Source organism: Perca flavescens, chromosome 21, assembly GCF_004354835.1.
Source record: "Perca flavescens isolate YP-PL-M2 chromosome 21, PFLA_1.0, whole genome shotgun sequence".
Taxonomy (NCBI): domain Eukaryota; kingdom Metazoa; phylum Chordata; class Actinopteri; order Perciformes; family Percidae; genus Perca; species Perca flavescens.
In genome coordinates, this window is record NC_041351.1 from 29,987,097 (window position 1) to 30,008,487 (window position 21,391).

At 42.3% G+C, this 21,391-nt stretch overlaps 1 protein-coding gene across 1 annotated transcript; it reads left to right on the forward strand.

Annotated features, from left to right (window-relative positions):
* The first annotated feature begins 8,256 nt into the window (after positions 1-8,256).
* On the forward strand, positions 8,257-20,111 carry tmem81 (transmembrane protein 81). Its single transcript, XM_028568269.1, has 6 exons — positions 8,257-8,442; positions 8,977-9,221; positions 14,989-15,134; positions 18,810-18,925; positions 19,513-19,706; positions 19,909-20,111. The coding sequence occupies exons 2-6, from the start codon at positions 8,997-8,999 to the stop codon at positions 20,026-20,028; spliced, it is 801 nt and encodes a 266-aa protein (XP_028424070.1). The 5' UTR covers positions 8,257-8,442; positions 8,977-8,996; the 3' UTR covers positions 20,029-20,111.
* The last annotated feature ends 1,280 nt before the right edge of the window (positions 20,112-21,391 follow it).

A 21,391-nucleotide genomic window follows, 5' to 3' on the forward strand; every position in this document is an offset into this window, starting at 1 on the left:
CAGTTCACAAAGGTCGGGCTCCGGGAGGTTAATCACCCGCAACTTAGAATTGCTGCTGACCAAGGCGGCAGGATCAATAACAGGGCTGGCAGAGAGAGGCTGGGGGGATTTACCACATCTGACTGTCCGGCGCCGCTGATGTCAGACCTTTTTCCATCCCTCCCCGGAGATCCCACCACTGGGCATCCACTGTCATACCTGTCAGCATGAGGCGTCCCAGGGACGTGTGTACCGGATGGACTCTCCAGCTCCCTGTCCATGGAAGCGAATACCGCTGCAGTGAGGTTGAGCATCTCCCCCAACCCAGGGACTGACCTCTCCTCAGTAATTTGAGGAACCGCCTGTTTGGATGGGAGGGACAGTGACTCTGCGTCCCGTACCACCTTCCTCTTGGACCCACTGACCCCAGTGAGCCCGAGCCTACGCCGACGGGAAAGAGACAAACGATTGACAAATGGCACTCTGGCCTCGGGACTGAATCCGATTTTCCATATTATATATTCTAAGCCCCTCTGAGGGTAGTCTTCTCCGCCTCGAGATGGAAAGCCTGAGATGTCGGGGGGTGTCGGGCAGGGACTTACCCGACAGAACCCCAAGCGGAGAGAGACCCCCAGCTGGAGGGTGTGGGGATCTGGGCATAGGTGGTAGCGTGGCAGGACTACCGCACCCAGACACCCCACGCCAGACAGACAAAGTTAAGGCAGACCTCCACCTGTGACAAGCCAGGCCAGGTGAAAGCCCAGTCCGACCAACTCCAGGGGAGTTGCCCCTTCTCAGCATCTGCCTGACATACCAACTAGAACTTACTAGAAACCCAGCAAACCCAGCAAGTTTAGCGGTGATAAGGGTAATGTTCAAAGTATTGAGGACCAACTACTTTGTTCACCGTTAGCTACTGTGTCGAGAACCTTCCCAGGCCCACAGAGCAAGAGCTGTATGTCCCTTACTGGCTAACGTATTTCAAGATGGCGCATGTATATGGAGCGTCTTATGGAATGCCATTTTATTCAATATTAAATAAATTAATAAATACATAAATACATGAACAAATAAATATGCCTTTGAAATACAAATGAGGCAGTAAATACATAAATAAATGTAAATATTCATAAAAATGAATCAATTAGTTAAATAAATATATTAAAACGACCACAGCAGCGATGCTCTGTACCGAGCACACAGTCACCTATTCTGGGGATAACTGAACCACCAACTAGCCTTGACTTGACTGAATACCACGGCCACAGTCGCGGTGCTCAGTACCCACTGCGGGTTGACACAACATTAGCTGAGCTAGCGGGCAAACGACTGCTCTAATTTACATTAAACTGAACATTTCCGTTGATGGTGAAGTGAGACAAAGTGAATGGGACTTCTTTGGGACTATTTATGTGGACGTTTCTGTATGTATAGTTTGTTTTATATAACATTGTGTTTACAGGTGTCAGTGTGTCAACTGCAGCAAGGCTGGTGCTGTCCCCGAGCTTCGACTTTTCAAAATAAAAGCTTGCGTCTGGTCCGCTATGTATTCGTACTTTGGTGTTTTGGATGTTAAACAGTACGTCAATCATGCTAATGAATATAATAATTTTTTCCGCAGATGTCTTAGTTACAACACGATGGATCAAGCAAAGCAGTTTTGCAGCCGCTCAATTTATTTAACTTTTTAGGGGGCGCTAGCAAGCCATTTTTGCGCGCCTGTTCCCGAAACCCTTAAAATACGTAGATTTTCACTAGACTTGATGCGACCGCCAATTTTGGTGAGTTTTTAAGTATGTTAAGCCCCTCAAAAAGGCAATTAATTTGCCGGGAAAATAATAATCAAAAATAATAAAATATATCTAAAATATAATATGTTTTGCTTATTATTTCAAGTAATTAAAACAGTGCCATCTAATGGCAGATTGCCACATATGCTGTATCGGCCATGAGGAACAACGTTGGGAAGTTTCGGGGCAATAGTTTCGGGGCAATATGCTCAAGTGTTGTCAAGATACGCAACTTCCTGTAACTTGCGCATTTTTTAAACTATCAAAATTGTTTTGATAACATTTCATCATGAGGGTCCACAGATACTACCTGCAAAGTTTCAAGAACATTGAAATCACGGCCTAGGAGGAGTTTGAAAGAATGTAAAACACATGAAAAATGCATAAATTAAAAATGGGCGCCTTCCGGTTGGGCGGAACTAATGAAGGTAAATTGTAAATATGTCCGCAATGATTAGAGCATTATGTGTATTAAATCTGGTGAATATCAAAGCAATTATGTCCAAGTTAAGGCCTTCCACGCATTAGGGGGCGCTATGGAGCCCACTTCCAGGTATGGGCCAAATCGCTGTACAGTCTCGCAAAGCTCCCAGGTGTTTATGTGGGCGCCAATTTTTGTGAGTTTTCATCTATATATTCAGGCCGTCAAAAAATGTGCCCAAGGGCTAAAACCAATTAAAGCTGCGAGCAGCGATGGACGGGCCCTCGCGCCTCTGCACGCGTCGGGGTTACCGGCGGACGCCGCTCCTTGCGACCGTGCATTTGCGCGGCACGCAGACGCAACAAATCGTCAACAATGAAACGGGAACTCCCCGCCAAGTTCAACGATACCTCACACAAGACTACGTCATATGGTTTATTAGCTGTGAAAAGGGGCGTGGCTAAAGCATAGGGGGCATGCTAACAGACCTAGTGCATGACTAACCCACAAAATAAAACTGAAATTTTACATTCGAGTGGTGACTAATTCTGATTTCTTACCACTAGACAAATATGGCAGAAAACATCAATTGGAGCTCTAGTTATGGGAAATGCTCGACAGATGAGAAGTACGGTCGACACACTGGATCTGCCATGGGCCAGGGTCAACCATGCATCCCAACCAAACAGGGCCCAGAAGATCCAGGAACTGGCTCTGCCGCAGCCAGTAGGGACCAGTTACCACAACCTCCCAATCCCAGCTCCAGCAGGACCAAACCTACAACACCCTATCGTAGCAGAACCAGCGCCAAAACCAAAAAGATGGGGACGTTGAATCATCAGAAACTACGGTGGATATTGATGACAGCACCATGGCCTAGACGCAAGGGAACATGTCCACAGCCCCACAAGCTGATGACCATGCCAGCAGAAAATTTCAGAAGGATGATGAAAGAACTATCACTCGTGAACGCCCATTATTATTGCACCCTGAGAAGAAAACAGCAAGTAAAGAGCTACAAACACATGACCTGGAGATCATTAGGGCACAGGATGAGGAGATAAAGAAAGCCCATAGTGCTATAGAGTACGCAGAGGCGCAAGCAGCATCCTTAGCCACAATAATGGCACAGATTCCCCAATGCATGAGTCAACAGGATAAATCCTTGAAGATTTACCAAAGGTTGAGAAGAGTGGGTGATAAAACGGAGACCAACCTACAAGAGTAAGGGGATAAACCTATCGGGGGCCCACTGCGATGCGTAAAGTATCCATTACTCAGTAACACCACTGGTTAAATAAAAGGGAAATCATAGTTATGTCACTGAAACAACAATGCTTGTAGTATTATATCACTGTATCACTGAAAGAAAATAACTGGAATTGATAAGCCATATTAATGTTTGTCAGATCACTTAAAATGAAGCAACTGGATTTGAAGGATTTTTTATTATTATTAACGGGTCATAGACTGGAAAACCCCACATCAAGTATGGTGTGAAATTTAGTTAGAAAATCATAATTACGTGAGGTCACAATCAAGTGTTGTTTGAGTTTATAGTTTCACTACTATATGGTTAGTCAGACATGATTGTATAACCACATCAGAGTCCTATTTACTTAAAGATCACAGGTGGGCAGTAAGAGATAGTTTGACAACAATCAGTATAAGCCGTACAGCATCCAGCATATGTAAAGTGCACTATAATCATGTGTGCCTAGAAACACATTTGTTAGTTGGCCTCAAAGGCGTCATGTATTGTGTTTCATGTGAATCCCGAGCAAGGTTCCATAGATGTGTCATTGTCGTTTTACACTTCCTTAAATGTTTGTTTGTTTAGTGATAGCAATCATTTAATGATCACTGTGGCCAAAGACCACCATCATGCTGCAGTAACAAACTCTTTGACAGGCACCAGATTTACGCTTTAGAATGTGACTCTATAGTCACAAAGGAGGGAATGTTGTGGCAAAATATGATAAATCTGTTTTTTTATTGAATTATGGGGACATATAAAACGTGTATCAATGTGATGTCACTCTTTTGGATGATATAAGGCAAAGCTAGACAAAGGAATCTTTAGCAAGCTTACCGGTACTTGCTCAGGGTTTTTCTGTGTTATCTTTAGTGCACATTAAAACTTCTTTTTCACATCTGACTCTGACTCTGCGTGGATTTTCTGAGACCTCGTATTGGGACTTTTTCATACTTTGAAGAGAACTTGAAGAGAAGTTGACAAAGTGCAGCTGGCGATAAGCTCCGCTCCTATAAATCTGGTCTTGAACCACTGACCTATATTTTATTTCAACAGCGGTACTAAGACGCCAGGAGAGGAATCTGGGATGCACAAACTGGGAATTGGGAGAGGGCTCAAGACTTTGAGGGGTTGAGACAGACAAGACCAAGACCAAGACCAAACAACTGAAACATTTTTATTATGACTATAATTGCCACTGTTCATCACACCCCCAAACGGCACCGTTAGACACCACCTACCAAGAGCCTGGGTCTGTCCCAAGTTTCTCCCTAAAAGGAAGTTATCTTCACCACTCAAGGTTTCTGCCTTAAAGGGAGTTTTTCCTCGCCACTGTTTACTGCCACTAAATGCTTGCTCTTGGGGGAATTACTGGAATTGTTGTGTCTTTGTATATTATAGTGTGGTCTAGACCTACTCTATCTGTAAAGAGTCTTGAGATAACTCTTGTTATGACTTGATACTATAAATAAAATTGAATTGAAATTAAAATACCTTCAAATTTAAAAACAATATGCGTACTGTAAATAAACAGTAGTTTACTGGCGAAGCTGCTGTCTGTATGTTACTGGTGAATTGCATACTATTTCCGGCATAAATATTCCACAATGTAATGCGGTAGTAACAACAACGTCCATAACGGACAGAGCTCTGTAACTTCAGCAACACTTTGATGTACATTTCTACATATTTATACGACGACGATATGTTGGTCTATTTCTTCACCTCTTTCAGTACTGTAAGTGTTATCTGGCGATGCTGCTAAAGCTGAGGTCAGCAGGGGTTACCATGGTTACGAGGCTCTCAGGAAGTGACTTACTTTTTGCCAGTGACTTTACTATTACATTGGTGTGCGTCCGAAAAGATACGCATTACTGTTTATTTACACAAAAGTATGTTGCATAGTGCACCTGGGTAGCTTACCTGGTAGAGCAGGTGCCCATATATAGAGGTTTACTCCTCAACGCAGCGACCGCGGTTTGACTCTGCCCTGCGGCCCTTTGCTGCATGTCATTCACCCTCTCTCTCCCCTTTCATTTCTTCAGCTGTCCTATATAAATAAAATGCCCAAAAAATTATCTTGTGGTGGTGTGTGAATGTATCTCATGGTGTGAAAATTGTACTTAGAGTTTTGACAGTTACCTGCAGCCCGGAACTCTGGTTGTCACGACGCAACATTCAATTCAAAATACAGTACATTTGATAATGAGATCCAGCAGATTGGACACATGTTTTATACTCCGTCTTCAGTTTGTGTTTGACTTCAGCTTCACACGAAGGGTGAGCCCACTTTGACTTTCCCAGCAGCTCCAACGGGACATTTAAACAGAGAGGCAGCAATGTTGTGCAGGTTAGCATCGTTTTAGACCAGGGGTGTCAAACTCTAAAGGGGCACACTAGAAAATGAGAATCACATCAAGGACCAGACATGTATAGTTTATTGACATGCTTTTATTTAAAAAAAGTCTAATATCTTTGATTGTATTACTGCAAGTTGCTTTTTTGACAAATTTTTCGTCATTGTTATAGCTGTTTTTGTTTCTTTTAAAAAAATGCTTCCTTTTTCTGACATTTTTGTCTCTTTTTTTCATATTTTTTTTGTTGCTTTTTCGACTTTTGTCACATTTTTCTCGACATAAAGCCCTACAAAAGTCAGCCAAAAAGTTTCTTAGCCATGATAGAATTTAGCAAATCAAGCAAAACAATGATTACATTTTTAAAAGTAGGCTACAACACAGCCGACTCCCAACAACCTGTTTCACAGCCTGAATATGAAAACTCTCTGCTTCGGGGGGAATTTCTGCCAAATTCTGCTTCGAGTTATGCGTAATTACAGTTTGAAAATTGTTTCCTGTCTGTTTGGGTTTGGTGCACAACTAGGTGGGCCAAAATATATTGTGAACCTAAATTAATTTGTGGGTCAGATTAAAATCTGCAAGGGACTGGTTACGGCCCATGGGCCTTGAGTTTTACATGTCTTTTTATGGAGTTATATTCCTATCTTTATTCAAGAGAACATTCTTTCAATTTGAGAGCATTTCTTACTGATATTACGTTCAGATGGACGGTAAACTCTGTTAGAGAGCAGCCGCCCGCAACAGACGTAAAGCTAATGCACCCTCAATCGGGCAGGGATCATTGCATTGGTCAACACTACAGCTGGCATTCTATTGGTTGGGGAATTTAGATAGGGTTGTAACACAAACTAAATCAGAGCGCAGGAGATATCTGAGAGCAGAAGATTTGCAAGCGTGCAGAATCAGCCTGAGTGCGAGGAGAAGCGCCAAGAGAGCAGGAAATCTGTCCAAGCAACAACATATCTGACTCCAAGCAGAAAGCTTGAGCACAAGCAGAGCAAATCCAAGCGCAGGCAGTGACTATTTCAGTGTGAGAGCAAGGTTTTGAGGGAAATTATTACAAAATCTGAACGTAATATCAGTGAGAAATGCTCTCAAATTGAAAGAATGCGCTCTTGAATAAAGATAGAAATATAACTCCATATGTGTTAGATTGATCCAACATTTTCTCACAGCTGTTAACTCCAGTTTGAACATATGACACAACTGTATGTCTTTAACTTCCTTTGTCTTCCAGGGTTAATCTAACTGTAGGTCCTTCACTCTGCATATTGGAGAGCAACTGTGCTTTGACACCATATGGATGTTTCATAGAGATACAAATGTGATTACAAAAAACAAACTTGCTCGAACATCTCGACTGCAGTGACGATAAAATACAAAACTTCTTTCTTCTTCCAACCGTCTTTATGATACTTATGGGCTTTTCACATGGGGAGCGTCACTTGGCCCGCGTAGTCTTGTGGATCCGCGGGGTCTACTCCGCTCCTCATGTGAACAGACAGGCGCACAATTCTCCGGGAGTAAACGCCAGGCGATCAATGCTCGGTAACCATGGGGATTCTGTGCACTACTGTATCCCTGCCTTGCCTGACTGTGGTATCATATAGCCTATCCCTAATCCAAGTCAATTTATAACAAATAGTGGCAATCCTAGTCTTTCCTAACCACAAACAGTTATTGTTGATAGCTAAAGTTAGCTAAATTAGCGTAGTAACAATTATGGACGTTACCTGATGAATACCTGATAATTGCTTAGAAAACAGTTTTATATTTTAGGGTACTCACAATCAGTCTCTTGTTCATTGATTTTCACTGCGCATCACTCGCGTGGGGAAAAGTTCAAGACAATTAAACAGTTTCACAGATTTGCGCCTGCTTGTCGCGTCACCTGTAAAAGCCCGCCCCCCCCTACCTGCCCGCTCACCTCTCATTGAAAATGAATGGTATTTTTTTTTATATGGTTTTTATTTCATACATATCCACTGTATAGTTTCAGTTAGATTTATTAAAGGAGAACTCCGGGCAAGTTTTACGTTAATCTTGATTGCTATACGTATATGAGTACTTCCGATAGCAAAAAAAACGAGCCAAATCGGTGCTAGCAACACGGAGCTGTTGCAGCTAATGCCGAGAGCTCCCACTCAGCTAAAACGGCAGTTATGGGGGCATAAGATAAAGAGTGCCTTTGTGCCTCTTAACAGACACAAAATGCAATTAAAATGTCTGTGCAACATGAACAGGGCCCTTACATGACAACAAGATGCATTTAGCAACTTAGCCATTGTTTAAATTCACCTACCCTCTTAGCTGCTGGCTGCCGTCTGGGATGAGTGAGTGTGTTCAGCCAGGCTCCGGTAATAATCATCACGCAGCAGTTCCATGTTTATTTGTAGCATATATATCCATTTTGTGTGCTTTCGTTGGTGAATATGAGTTTCTGCAGTGGCGAATTGTGTGGTAGTTTCCTTAGCCAGGCTAGCAGTCCTGACCGGCATCCAGCTTCTACTCCACCCCGCCTTCCTCGCCTGCCGCACCGACAACAATCCACAGGCGCCCGCTGGTCTGGTGGAGGTCCTTCAGAGGACAGTTCATGCTTTTGCGGCGAAATTTTGAAGTTTATTCCCCCCTCAAAAATAGGTAATTGAGCACTGTAGTTAATTGTTTGTTTCTTCATACTCACCTTTTCTTTGTTCCTTTTTGTTTGGTCCACCATGCAGAAATGTTGATGAGGAGCCACCCAGCACAATGGTGTATTTATGTTAATGACATCATGCGACCAATCCAAGTCATGTGGGCTTTCTGTGTATAGTTAATTTTCATGTGTTGGTTAATGAATTTGAGGGGTAATTGATACGAATTACGTCCCTCATAAAGTTTTCTTTATTGTGTAAATGAGTGCGAACTGTGTCTAGCTTTATCCAGACTTTGGTAATGTTAGAAGTGTTCGGTAGACTCACCACTGAGAGATAGTGGTGCAGTGCAGGGCTGATTGAAAGCCCTATAATGGCAGGCCTTTCCTCTGCTGAGGGAGATGAAATCTGTGATGATACAAACATATGCTTAGGAAAGATTGAGTGTTTAGTTGTACAAAGAGAAGAAGTCTGCCTGCCTATCTTTGACGATCTGACTACGCTACACAACAAAAACTAAAAACCTTTTAATTTCCTGCAGATTTACCATCAAACATCAAAATGCAACGAGTAACTGTCAGGCATCACCTCGTCCTCCTCTTCTTCCTCCATCTCCTGAGCTCAGCTGAACTGGAGGCGGTGGATAAAGTGCCAGTGGAGGTGATCGTTGACAGCTCCCCCTGCAGTGCCACCTGTGGGCTGGGCGTTAAAACTCAAACCCTGTGTTTCTTAAAAGATTCCGAGACAGCCATGGAAGAAGGCGTGAGAAGGGAAGATGGAGCAGAGGTAACAGAGCCGTCTTAAAGGTCCCATATTGCTCTCATATCAAAAAATCTGACCAAGTCTATTATCGGTCATAAACCATGACAACCCAAGTTTGATATTAGAAGTCAGAGGTGCAGTACTATGCTCCCATCTGTGCTTCCGTTAGAGCAGTTGCCCACTCATAGTCTAATAACCACGGTGTCCTTCCCCCGACTCAGATCAGTTAAATCAAAGGTAAACAAAAGAGGGGCTATACTTAACAACCTTATTGAAATTAAAACAACCTCTGCAGCGACAGAACAAAATAGGAAAATTAGAAGTGGACTATTAAATATTAGATCTCTGTCTTCTAAAGCAGTACTGGTAAACGATTTGATATCAGATAATCAAATTGATCTATTCTGCCTTACTGAAACCTGGCTGGGCCATGAAGAATATGTTAGTTTAAATGAAGCCACTCCTCCCAGTCATATTAATAGTCAAATTCCTAGAGGCTCAGGCCGAGGAGGAGTTGCAGCAATCTTTGATTCAAGCCTGTTAATTAATCCTAAACCTAAACTAAATTATAAGTCGTTTGAAAGTCTTGTTCTTTTTTCAACATCCAAAATGGAAAACATTACAGCCAATTGTATTCGTTGTTATCTACCGAGCTCCAGGTCAGACAATGTACTTATTGTAGGTGATTTTAATATCCATGTGGACGTTGACAATGATAGCCTTAGTACTGCTTTCAGTAGTGTCAGAGTGTGCATAAGGCGACACACTGTTTTAACCACACCCTCGACCTTGTGCTGGCATATGGTATTGAAATTGAGGATTTAATAATATTTCTACACAATCCAGTATTATCAGACCATTTTTTAATTACTTTCGAATTCTTACTACCTGACTATTCATCATTAATAGAAGAAAATAAGAATAACCCAAGGTTTCTTTTCAGCACTGTAGCCAGCCTGACAGAGAGTCATAGCTCTAGTGAGCCATCTATTCCTGTAGATCTGAGTAGTGATGACTTCATGAGCTTCTTTAATGATAAAATTATAACTATTAGAGATAAAATCCATCACCTTTTGCCCTCAATTTCCAGCGGTTCACCTTTAAACGCAGGATCACTAGAAAGAATGATAAGACCTGATATATGCTTAGACTGCTTTTATCCTATAGACCTTCAACAATTAATGTTAAAGGTATCCTCAGCTAAGCCTTCTACCTGTCTCTTAGACCCCATCCCAACAAGGCTACTCAAAGAAGTGTTACCCGTAATTAACACTTCATTACTAGATATGATCAATATGTCTTTATTAACAGGTTATGTTCCGCAGTCATTTAAAGTAGCTGTGATAAAACCTCTCCTGAAAAAACCCACCCTCGATCCTGACGTCTTAGCAAACTATAGACCTATATCTAAACTTCCCTTTCTCTCCAGGATCCTTGAGAAAGTAGTTGCTAATCAATTATGTGATTTTCTACATAGCAATAGTTTATTTGAGGACTTTCAGTCAGGATTTAGAAAGCATCATAGCACAGAGAAGGCACTGGTGAAAATTACTAATGACCTTCTTATTGCTGCAGACAAAGGACTTGTCTCCGTACTTGTTTTACTAGATCTTAGTGCTGCATTTGACACTATTGACCATACAATCCTGTTACAGAGATTGGAATACTTAGTTGGCATTCAAGGAATCGCACTAAGCTGGTTTAAGTCCTATTTCTCTGATCAATCTCAATTTGTTAATGTTAATGATGAATCCTCCAAGTACGCTAAAGTTAGCCATGGCGTTCCACAAGGCTCAGTGCTTGGACCAATTCTATTCTCCTTTTATATGCTTCCTCTTGGTAATACTATAAGGAAACACTCAATTAACTTTCACTGTTATGCAGATGACACCCAATTATACTTGTCAATCAAACCAGATGAAACCAGTCAGTTAGCTAAACTTCAAGCATGCATTAAAGATATAAAATCCTTGATGACCTACAATTTTCTGATGTTAAACTCTAACAAAACTGACGTTATTGTGCTGGGCCCTAAACACCTCCGAACTTCATTATCTAAAGATATAGCTACTCTGGATGGTATTGCCCTGGGGTCTCATTTATAAAACTGTGCGTAGGATCCTTACTATAAGTGTACGTGCGCCCAAAAGCGCCCCAAATTGGCGTACGCCGAAAAAAAGTCAGATTTATAAAACCGTGTGTATGCACACCTGTAAGCAATGTTCCCTTTATAAATCACAGATTGACTACAAGCGTGCGTACGTGGATCAGCCTCTTATCCCGCCCTGTACACGCCCATTTTTAACTATAAATAGTCAATGTAAAGCACCTCGTGAATGCTGATCAGTATGTTAATGACCCTTGCAGTTGTTCTTTCGTTACACCGAATCATGCCAAATCATGACGACTGGCGGAGAAAAACAAACAAAACAATTCTCAGACGCTCGGGAATTGCTCCCAATTGAATTATAATATCGGCCTGTTGTCGCACAGTGTAGGGAAACCGCATCTATAGACTACCTTTATTAATAAAATCTTCCAAAACAGCAGGCATTACGGTACTCAGGGACAGCTTCGATATACCAGACGTATATAATAAGATTTAACAGAACTATATCCAAACAAGCCTTAGTGATGAAGTTGAAGATTATATATAATATTTATTTAAAAAAATACTTAGCTGTCTGACATTTTCCTCTGGAAACAGCCGGTTTCACCCAGAGTGGCGAGGACCTGTATTTGGACCGGGATGGCACGGTTCCGGCGCGTTGCCCTCTCTACTGGACCCAATTCAGTACATAGATCCAAGAGCGCAGCTATATTACTATTACAGCTACATTAGGGAATTTAAATCGGCATATGAGCCAGTCATCGTCATGGTCCCTGAAGTCTCTTTTTCTCCTGATTCTTCCATTGCTGTCCTCCTGCAGGGCCAGCAGTGCCATCATGCAGCATTACACACTGGTTTACCGCAGTATTTATATGTTTAGTCTACAACAATTTGTGATTGTTAACACCTTGCTAAAATCACAGCATCCGAGATACAATTTGAAATCGAAATGTAATAGGCAAACACACTTTTCTTCATGCAGGGTTTGTTATAAACAGTATTAAATTTAGACCGATAACAAGGACATAGAGCGTAACGATTGCATGAGAGCTTAACGGCTGCATTTCCAGACTTTGACATTTGATGATATATGCACAGTTTTAAAGACAGATATTTAGTTATTTACACTGTGTTGTGCAGTTATCTAATGGTAGGGTATTTGATGATATCCTGTATTCCATGCATCTCCTACTCCTGCGCTCCGTAGTGGACAATGTGACGGCGAGACAGCGCTGATTAAATATTAAGAACAAGTTTTTATTTAAGATTTGAGTTTGAGGTGTTTATGGAACAATTATCACTCAGTACAAGCGCAAATAACGCTGCTGGATTTAATCTTCATATGGTGTGAAGAAATGTGCGTCAGGCATTATTTTTTAATACTTAAACATATTAAGAGTAGCCTAACCCTTATTCCCACATGTACTTTCTGCAGTCTGACTTCAGTTCACCACCTCACCATCTGCGTCGCCAATTCCTATTTTGTCTCCAAAATGTGCGTACGTATGGTTCAGAGTTTGCGTGGAGGACCAAACATTCTCCCGTCAAGTTTGTTTTTTATAAATCACAACCTTTGCGTGGGAAGTGGCGTACGCACATTTTCAGCCCCGTTTTGTGCGTACGCCACATTTATAAATGAGACCCCTGGCCTCCAGTACTAGTCAGAAATTTAGGAATTATTTTTGATTAAGATATATCCTTTAACGCCCATCTAAAACACACCTCAAGAACAGCCTTTTTTCATCTTTGTAACATTGCCAAAATTAGGAATATCCTGTCTCAAAACGATGCTGAAAAACTAGTCCATGCATTTGTTACTTCCAGGCTGGACTATTGTAATTCCCTACTGTCAGGTTGCTCAAATAAGTCCCTTAAGACTCTACAGCTGATCCAGAATGCTGCAGCGCGTGTTCTGACAAGAACTAAGAAAAGAGATCATATTTCTCCTGTATTAGCTTCTCTGCATTGGCTTCCTGTAAAATCCAGGATTGAATTTAATATCCTCCTCCTGACCTACAAAGCTCTAAATGGTCTAGCACCATCATATATAGAAGAGCTCCTAGTACCTTATTGTCCCACTAGAGCACTACGCTCGCAGAATAGTGGATTCTACTCTGAAAGTAGAACGGGAGCCAGAGCCTTAAGCTACCAGGCTCCACTCCTGTGGAACCAGCTCCCAGTCTGGGTTCGGGGGGCAGACACCGTCACCACTTTTAAGAATAAACTAAAAACTATCCTCTTTGATAAAGCTTATAGTTAGGGAGGAGGAGTTGCATTATCCGCATAACCCGGCCCACCTGCTTCTCTTCATAGTCATCAGATTAATAATATAACAAAAGTAGACGGAGGCAGGCTAGTACAGCCCGATCCGGCAGGGGAGAGTTCCAAGCCCAAACAGGCTCCTCTCCTTAAACTGCCTGTCTCTCTTAGTTATGCTCTTAGTTATGCTGTTATAGTTTTAGACTGTCTGGGGGACTTCCTTCCTTCCTTCCTTCCTTCCTTCCTTTGACTGCTCTCTCCTCTCACTTTTCATCTCTGTGCATCCCGTCCCACGGGATGCCTGTTACTAAACGGGCTCTGAGGAGTTTACTCCCCGGAGTCCTTGTGTTTTTATTTTTTTCTCACCCAGTATATTTCCTTGGAGCATGTTGGCACCAAAATCTTGGTTGCAGCTGTCGCCATGGTCCTACTGCACTCCCTGCAAAGCTCTGCAATGCCCTGCAGTGTCATGCTGTGTCCTGCTGACCCCTACAGCTTCCAGCTACGTCCACCCATGCTTCTGCTGTGCCGCGCTACATCCTGTAATGCCCTGAAGCGCACTGATATGACATGAACTACTACGACTATCATTTGAAGTCACTATTCCTTGTCTTTAAAGTGATAGTCCTTATGACTATTATTGCCTCTATTCATCACATCCCCGCCACTGTCGCTCTGCTTGCTCTTGGGGGAATTATTAGAATTGTTGGGGCTTTGTAAATTATAGAGTGTGGTCTAGACCTACCTATCTGTAAAGTGTCTCGAGGTAACCCTTGTTATGAATTGATACTATAAATAAAATTGAATTGAATTGAAATTGAATATTGTCAAAAGTGAGATTTTCTTTTTTTTTAATTATGGTAGGTATGGCAGGTCGAGGTGCTGTATAAATACTGTGAAAGTATCAATACGCTCAATCTACAGAAAAATGCACATAGCCCGTATTCAGAAACTTTGCCTTTAAACGAGCAGTCAGGATTTCTGTACGGTTTTGATGTCACAACTATGCTATAAATAGGTAGAAAGTGCCGCTACAGTCATTCCCTGGCTGCAATGACAGTGCAGAGACTCACAGAGCGCAGATGCGAAAGACCCAAAACCGCTGACCAATCAGAGCAGACTGGGATTTTCAGGAGGGTGGCTTAAAAGAGACAGGCGCTAAAACGTAGCGGTTTCAGACAAAGGGGGAATACCGGTATATTCAGACAGACAGGATGAGATAGGTTTTTTTTACATTAAAGTATGCAAACATCTTCTAGTAGAGGCGCAAACTACAAGTATGAACCTGGATATGAGCATGATATGGGACCTTTAAACATCTAACGTTAACGCTAAATGATTGAGAAATGTAAGAAGGAAAATGGCTCTGACTTTAATAACAATAATCATTGTCATCTGCATGTGGAAATGGCTTAATGGAAGGTGTTGAAGGAGTGTCGTGTCTGTAAGGTGAAGTGTCTGGAGTCGTGGCAGTGTGGACTCAGCACCATGACTGTGACTTCAGGACAGAGAGTGGACATCGATTGTCTGGGAGAAGTCATGGAAGCGATGGGGAGGTTTTCCTGGAGGTAAGGATGGAGGATCCAGGAGTGATTCATGTCTATATGAATGCAAACAAAAAAAAAAGAAAAACTGGCTCTCATACTGTAGAACTAGATACCAACTACAGAATAAAATTAAAGCTGCGAGCAGCGATGTACGGGCCCTCGTGCCTCTGCGCGCTTCGGGGTTACCGGCGGACGCCGCTCCTTGCGATCGTGCATTTGCGCGGCACTCAGACGCCAGAAACCGTCACCAATGAAAAGGGAACTCCCCGCAGAGTTCAACAATACCTCACACAAGACTCTACGTCATACGGTTCATTAGCTGTGAATCGGGGCGTGGCTAAAGCATAGGGGGCGGGTCCAACCATCACTAATTAAAAATGAAGCCTCTGCTGAGATGAATGATACCTCACACAAGACTCTACCTTAAATGGGTCAGCATGTATGAAAGGGGGCGTGGCTTAAACATAGGGGGCGGGCCAAACCATCACCAATGAAGAAGGAAGTCTCTGCTGAGTTCAATGATACCTCACACAAGTGTTTAAATCAATCGGGCCATTAGTAATAAAAGGGGGCGTGGCTTGAACATAGGGGGCGGGCCAAACCATCACCAATCAAGAAGGACGTCTCTGCTGAGTTCAATGATACCTCACTCAAGACTAACTTAAACGGTTCAAATGTTGTGAAAGGGGGCATGGCCTGAGTAAGTGGGCATGGCCATATTATAGGGGGCGGCTCAGTATCGCACGTAGACCACACATTCCGAGTTTCATGCAAATCGGATGATGTTTGTCATATAAGGCACATTTTATGTTGCCAGCGGGGGGCGCTATGACCAAAAGTCAATTTTGGCTTGTAGGTGTCCTCAGGCCTGGACCCTTGTCAATCGTGAGAAATTTCGGGCAGATACGACTACGTACACTCAAGTTACAACAACTTCTTTGTTCATCGCTAAACACTCAAAATGGCCGCCACGCCACGCCCACACTGTCTGACGAAAAGTTTTTCTTTTAATAAATTTTCATCGTTAAGGTGTTGGGATGGTACAGACCAAGTTTGAAGTCCATCGGATGAAATCTCTAGGAGGAGTTCGTTAAAGTATAGCACCTTGACTTTTAGGCCTACTTCCTGTTGCCACTAGGGGGCGCTATGACTTTAAGTAAATATCGGCCTTTATGTGTCCTCAGGGTTGGACTCTTATGAATCCACTAATTATACATTTAAAATAATTAGTTTATGGTATAATCGCTAGTTTCAAGTCTTCTTCATGGTGTTCATTTAGTAAATGATGGTCCCATTTATTTTAAAATAGACAATAATAATAATTTATACTTTATTGATCAGGCTTGGTCACCTAAAAATGCTGCCAACCTTGCTAGCTAGCTAGCTTTTTTAATCATTTTCTTGGTCACGGTTTATCCAGCAAGCCAAATTTTCTTCTGTCTCCCTCGTAAGTGTAATTTAGAGTCATCATTAAGTAACAAAACAATCGGGTCAGTAGGAAGTCGACATCCTATCACATCAGATATTATTGATGTTGTTTTATTCCAGAACCAGTTTGTTCAGGTTGGCAGAACGTGCAGTAGGGAGTAGGAATGGCTTCAGAGACGTATCTCTTCTGAGGAGTCCAATATGTCCTATGACATATGTTGAAGTGGACCTGCTGGTGATTTGGGTTCTTGGAACAGTGGGAAATGTTGTCCCAAACTGTCTCCCAATTAATTACGTTCCCCTCCGGGCTCAGCTTTCGCTCCCATTTCTTTACTATTGGGAGTTCTCCTACAGATACTTGCATCAGTTTAGCATAAATCCTGGACACAAGTCCTCTCACCGGAGAATCAACAAGCCATTTGGTGATAATAGGGCCATAGGCTAGCATACACTTTTTTTCGGTTCGCAGCCGAGTGTGAAGTGGCTGGGATGAGGATCAGCACCTCTAAATCTGAGGCCATGGTTCTCAGCAGGAAACCGATGGAGTGCCTACTCCAGGTAGGGAATGAGTCCTTACCCCAAGTGAAGGAGTTCAAGTACCTTGGGGTGTTGTTCGCGAGTGAGGGGACAATGGAGCGGGAGATTGGTCAGAGAATCGGCGCAGCAGGTGCGGTATTACATTCAATTTATCACACCGTTGTGACGAAAAGAGAGCTGAACCAGAAGGCAAGCTGCTGAACCTGGGCGCCTCCCTAGGGAGGTGTTCCAGGCACGTCCAGCTGGGAGGAGGCCTGGGGGAAGACCCAGGACTAGGTGGAGGGATTATAGCTCCAACCTGGCCTGGGAACGCCTCGGGATCCCCCAGTCGGAGCTGGTTAATGTGGCTCGGGAAAGGGAAGTTTGGGGTCCTCTGCTGGATCTGCTCCCTCCGCGACCCGACACCGGATAAGCAGACGAAGATGGATGGACTGCATTCATGAATCCCCCTATAATTAGTGAATATTCATTGAGAGAAAGCAATTAATTGGTTAGGCATGGAAAGAAACTTTCATCATATGTAGCCGGTGCATATACCGAGACAAAGGCTATTTTCCTACTCTTTATCGTGGTACTTAAATAAGATATCCTGCCTGAAGAGTCTTTACTGCTTTTGTCTACAGTAAGTGCAGATTTCCGCGACAGCAACACGATGGAGCCCTTGGTTTTGGTGTCTGCTAACCAGGTCTAGCAGGATGTCGCACATCACTCCGATTTTATACTCATGACATTGGCTTCTGATTAACTTCAGAATCAAATTTAAAGTTTTGGTTCTGACTTATAAAGCTTTGCATGGTCAGGCTCCGGCGTATATCTCGGACCTGCTCCATTCATACACTACGAATAGGACCCTCAGGTCTTCTAACCAGGGATTACTGGTTGTCCCACGCACACGTTTAAAGACTAGAGGTGACCGTTCCTTTGAAGCGGTGGCTCCAAACCTGTGGAATTGTTTTACGTTCGGCAGTCTCTGTTGAAGCTTTTAAAAAGCAGCTGAAGACGCACTTGTTTAAATTTGCTTTTGATTCATGTATGTAAAATTTAGTCTTTTATTGATTGTTTTTATTCCTTTAGTCTTTTTAGTTGTTAGTTTAGTTGTCTTACTATGTTTTGTACAAATGTTTATCATGTGTTGTCGATGCCTCGAGAGAAAAAAGGAAGCGACTCAGAGCTTGCTGTAAAGCAGTATCTCTGGCCATATATGTGTATGACATCAAGGCTTTTTTGAACAAGTTTTTTTTTTTAAATCTAACACCCAGCAGTGTGTATTTTCCTAGCCTCCCCTTTCGAATGCAACATTCAAATTACTAGACAAAAAATTAAATCCTGAGAAAAGTGGATTTTGACTCACCTGTGAGCGCCCCTATATGGATCAATAGTGGAACTGCAACCAGTTCAGAAGCCGGAAGTAACGAGAGAGTGGAACTTCTTCCCTTATTAGAAATTCTTTGGCGCCTGTCTCTTTAAGCCCCCCTCCTGAAAAAGCCTAGTCTGCTTTCATTGGTCAGCCATGTGTTGTCGTCCACATCTGCGCTTTCAGAGTCACTGCATCGTCATTGCATTAGCGGCAGTTTCTGAATATGGGCTGTGTGCATTTCTCCATGGATCTCAGTAGACAGTATTTATGTAGCACATCAACCTGCTTTATGATCAAACAAGACATGGAACTCTTACTTTTTACAATAGGGGACCTTTAATGTTTTACCTTTTATGTTTTCCTTTATGTCTCAGAGTATCGTGGCGATACGCCCAGGGTGTAATCAGCTCTGACGACTCTCTGTTTGATCGCTGGCGTGCTCCTTTGCTGGACCGAGTGATTCTGGACCCCATCGAGGAAGAGGACGCAGGTAAACACACCTGCACATGCTCACACAGACCCTGGATTTTGGTTTAAGTTCAACAATTTCCTGGTGAGGTCGTAAGCAGGGTTGGTATTGTGAGAAATTTTAAGTTGAATTTGGCAACTGTAGGTTAAAAAAAGATAGGTTGGAGTCCGACTCTACAGTTGCTGATCCTCAACCAAGTAAAGGTGCATGTGAAAGAAAATGTGTAAATACAGATTCCTTTGACTCTCAAATTACAGGATGACTATAAAACAATTTTAAGTTATTTGATATAAAAAAAAGATTTTATCACAGAGCCACACTAGCTAAGAAGCTAACTTAATAATTGCAATGGTTTTGAGTTGGCTGTTAAACGGTTTAAATCAGTGTCTCAATGTTTATAACTTCTAGACATAGAACGCTTCAAAATGTAATTAAAACTTTCATAATGATATCCTAGAAACAGTACTGGTTGTCAAACAGAGACATTTCTACACAGGCAAATGAACACAAAGCATATGACACAAACACCTCCTGCTTATCAGCTGATGAATGTAAACACATTTAGGAAAAGTGCCAATAAATTAACTAATCATGTCTCCAATTACCAGGCACCTATTGCTGTGTTGTACAGGATGCCACCTTCCACATTGTGAAGACAGTTTACTGGGGGATCCGGGTTTTGCCCGTCGGCATTCTAAATCTGGACTATGAAAGCTCTCTGGTCCAGTGGGACTCCACTGGAAACCAGCAGAATCAGACCACGTCAGACCAGCAAGACTACAGGACGGCTCTTCTTTACACAGTACGGTTAGGTTTAGAAAGTGATGGGTTTGGGGATGCAATGATGTTTAAATTACATGTTTAATTATTTAGTCAGTTTGACATGATTGAAATGTTTGTGTAGCCACCATATCAAAAACAAAAATCACTACATAAAATTAAATTCACATGTTCATTTCATGGGCAATGCCAAAGTATTCTTCTTCATCTGCCTGAAAATACAGGTGCTGATCAGTTTGAGCCTGGCAGGCGTCGGGGCTGGACTGATTCTTCTGGGGCTTTACTGGACACACTGTAGGACATTTCAAGTTGGTTTAACCTGGAAAACACACCTGCTGCCTTGAAGATGCAAGTTAGCTCAACTTGAAGATTATCTTTGTTTCAACTAAGACATTTAAGTACATAAAGTTGATGTAACTTCACTTGATGTTCTAGTTGTCTCAGCACTGTTTTGTAAGTGGTCAAAATTGATTGGCTTTTAATCGCTTCAACCTAACTCAATGTTTTAACTTAATACTTTGAGTTGAAACAAATATTTATTTCATTACTTTTATCACTGCAAGACAACTATACCTAGTCAAACAAACTAATTTCTGCATTTATACAACTGTCAAAGTGTCCTTGAGCAAGACACTGAACCCCAATTTGCTCCCCTGCTCCTAATGCTTAGGATGGGTTTAATGCAGAGATAGAATTTCCTACATTGTACTGAGTGAGTGCATTTGACTTCTAAGGAAACTTACTACTAGACAGCTAGATATTAAGATAAGTACTTACTTTATTTGGGTATTGCTGCTTTTTCAACTTTTTCTACTTCTGCTGTGTGTGTTTGCTGGATTTGCTGTGTTTTTTGGCAAGAATTTAGTGGTTTTACTTAAAGTGACAGAAAGCATTTAGTTTCAGTCTAGCTTAGTGTGAAGTGTGGAGCTTAACGACTGTCCAGGTGTTTTGTTGACTGATTAGCTAGGGTGGGGCCTCCTCACCTGCAGCCAACACCAATCACCTCCTTGTATTTAATCCTGGCATTTGCGTGAAGCGGCAGCCTCATCGGACGAAGACTCAGAGAACAAAGACAAGAGTCTACGCGGGAGTCTTCGTGGAAGGCTAAGTGGGAAATTAAGTGGGCTTGATATCTTCTTCATATCTGATACCTTACTTACAGCGATCAGTGTCTTTATCTGGAAATATGCTGTTTCTCCATTCCTTTTTGTGTATCCTCTCGGAGATACTACAAACCATGCATAAGTTCGCAACATTCAGCAATCCGACCTCTCTTACCTATCCCACCCGTTCCACTCACTCAACACCTTGTCGCAGGTGGCCAGTGGAACTGCCAGTCTGCCACTCGCAAGACTGAGTTCATCTCTGGCTTTGCCAGTCATAGACAGTATCAGGCACAGCGCCAGGATTCCAGTTTTGGATGGGCCAGAGCAATTGTGGGTGGGCCTTAAATTAAAAACGTTATCAAATCCTTTTTTAACCTAATACAAATGACTGGCTAATATACTGTTATATATATTATATGTGCTTACATAATAAAGATTGTAATAGCTTGATGCTATTTATGTTGTTGCATTGTAAAAAGTTTCGGTGCAAGGGACGGACCTATCCGCGATCGCTCTCCTTGGTTCTTCCCAAAAGAAAAGCACTTTGGACTCTCCATTACCACCATACCTGGCTGCGCTATAGCGCATCTCTCCTAACCTA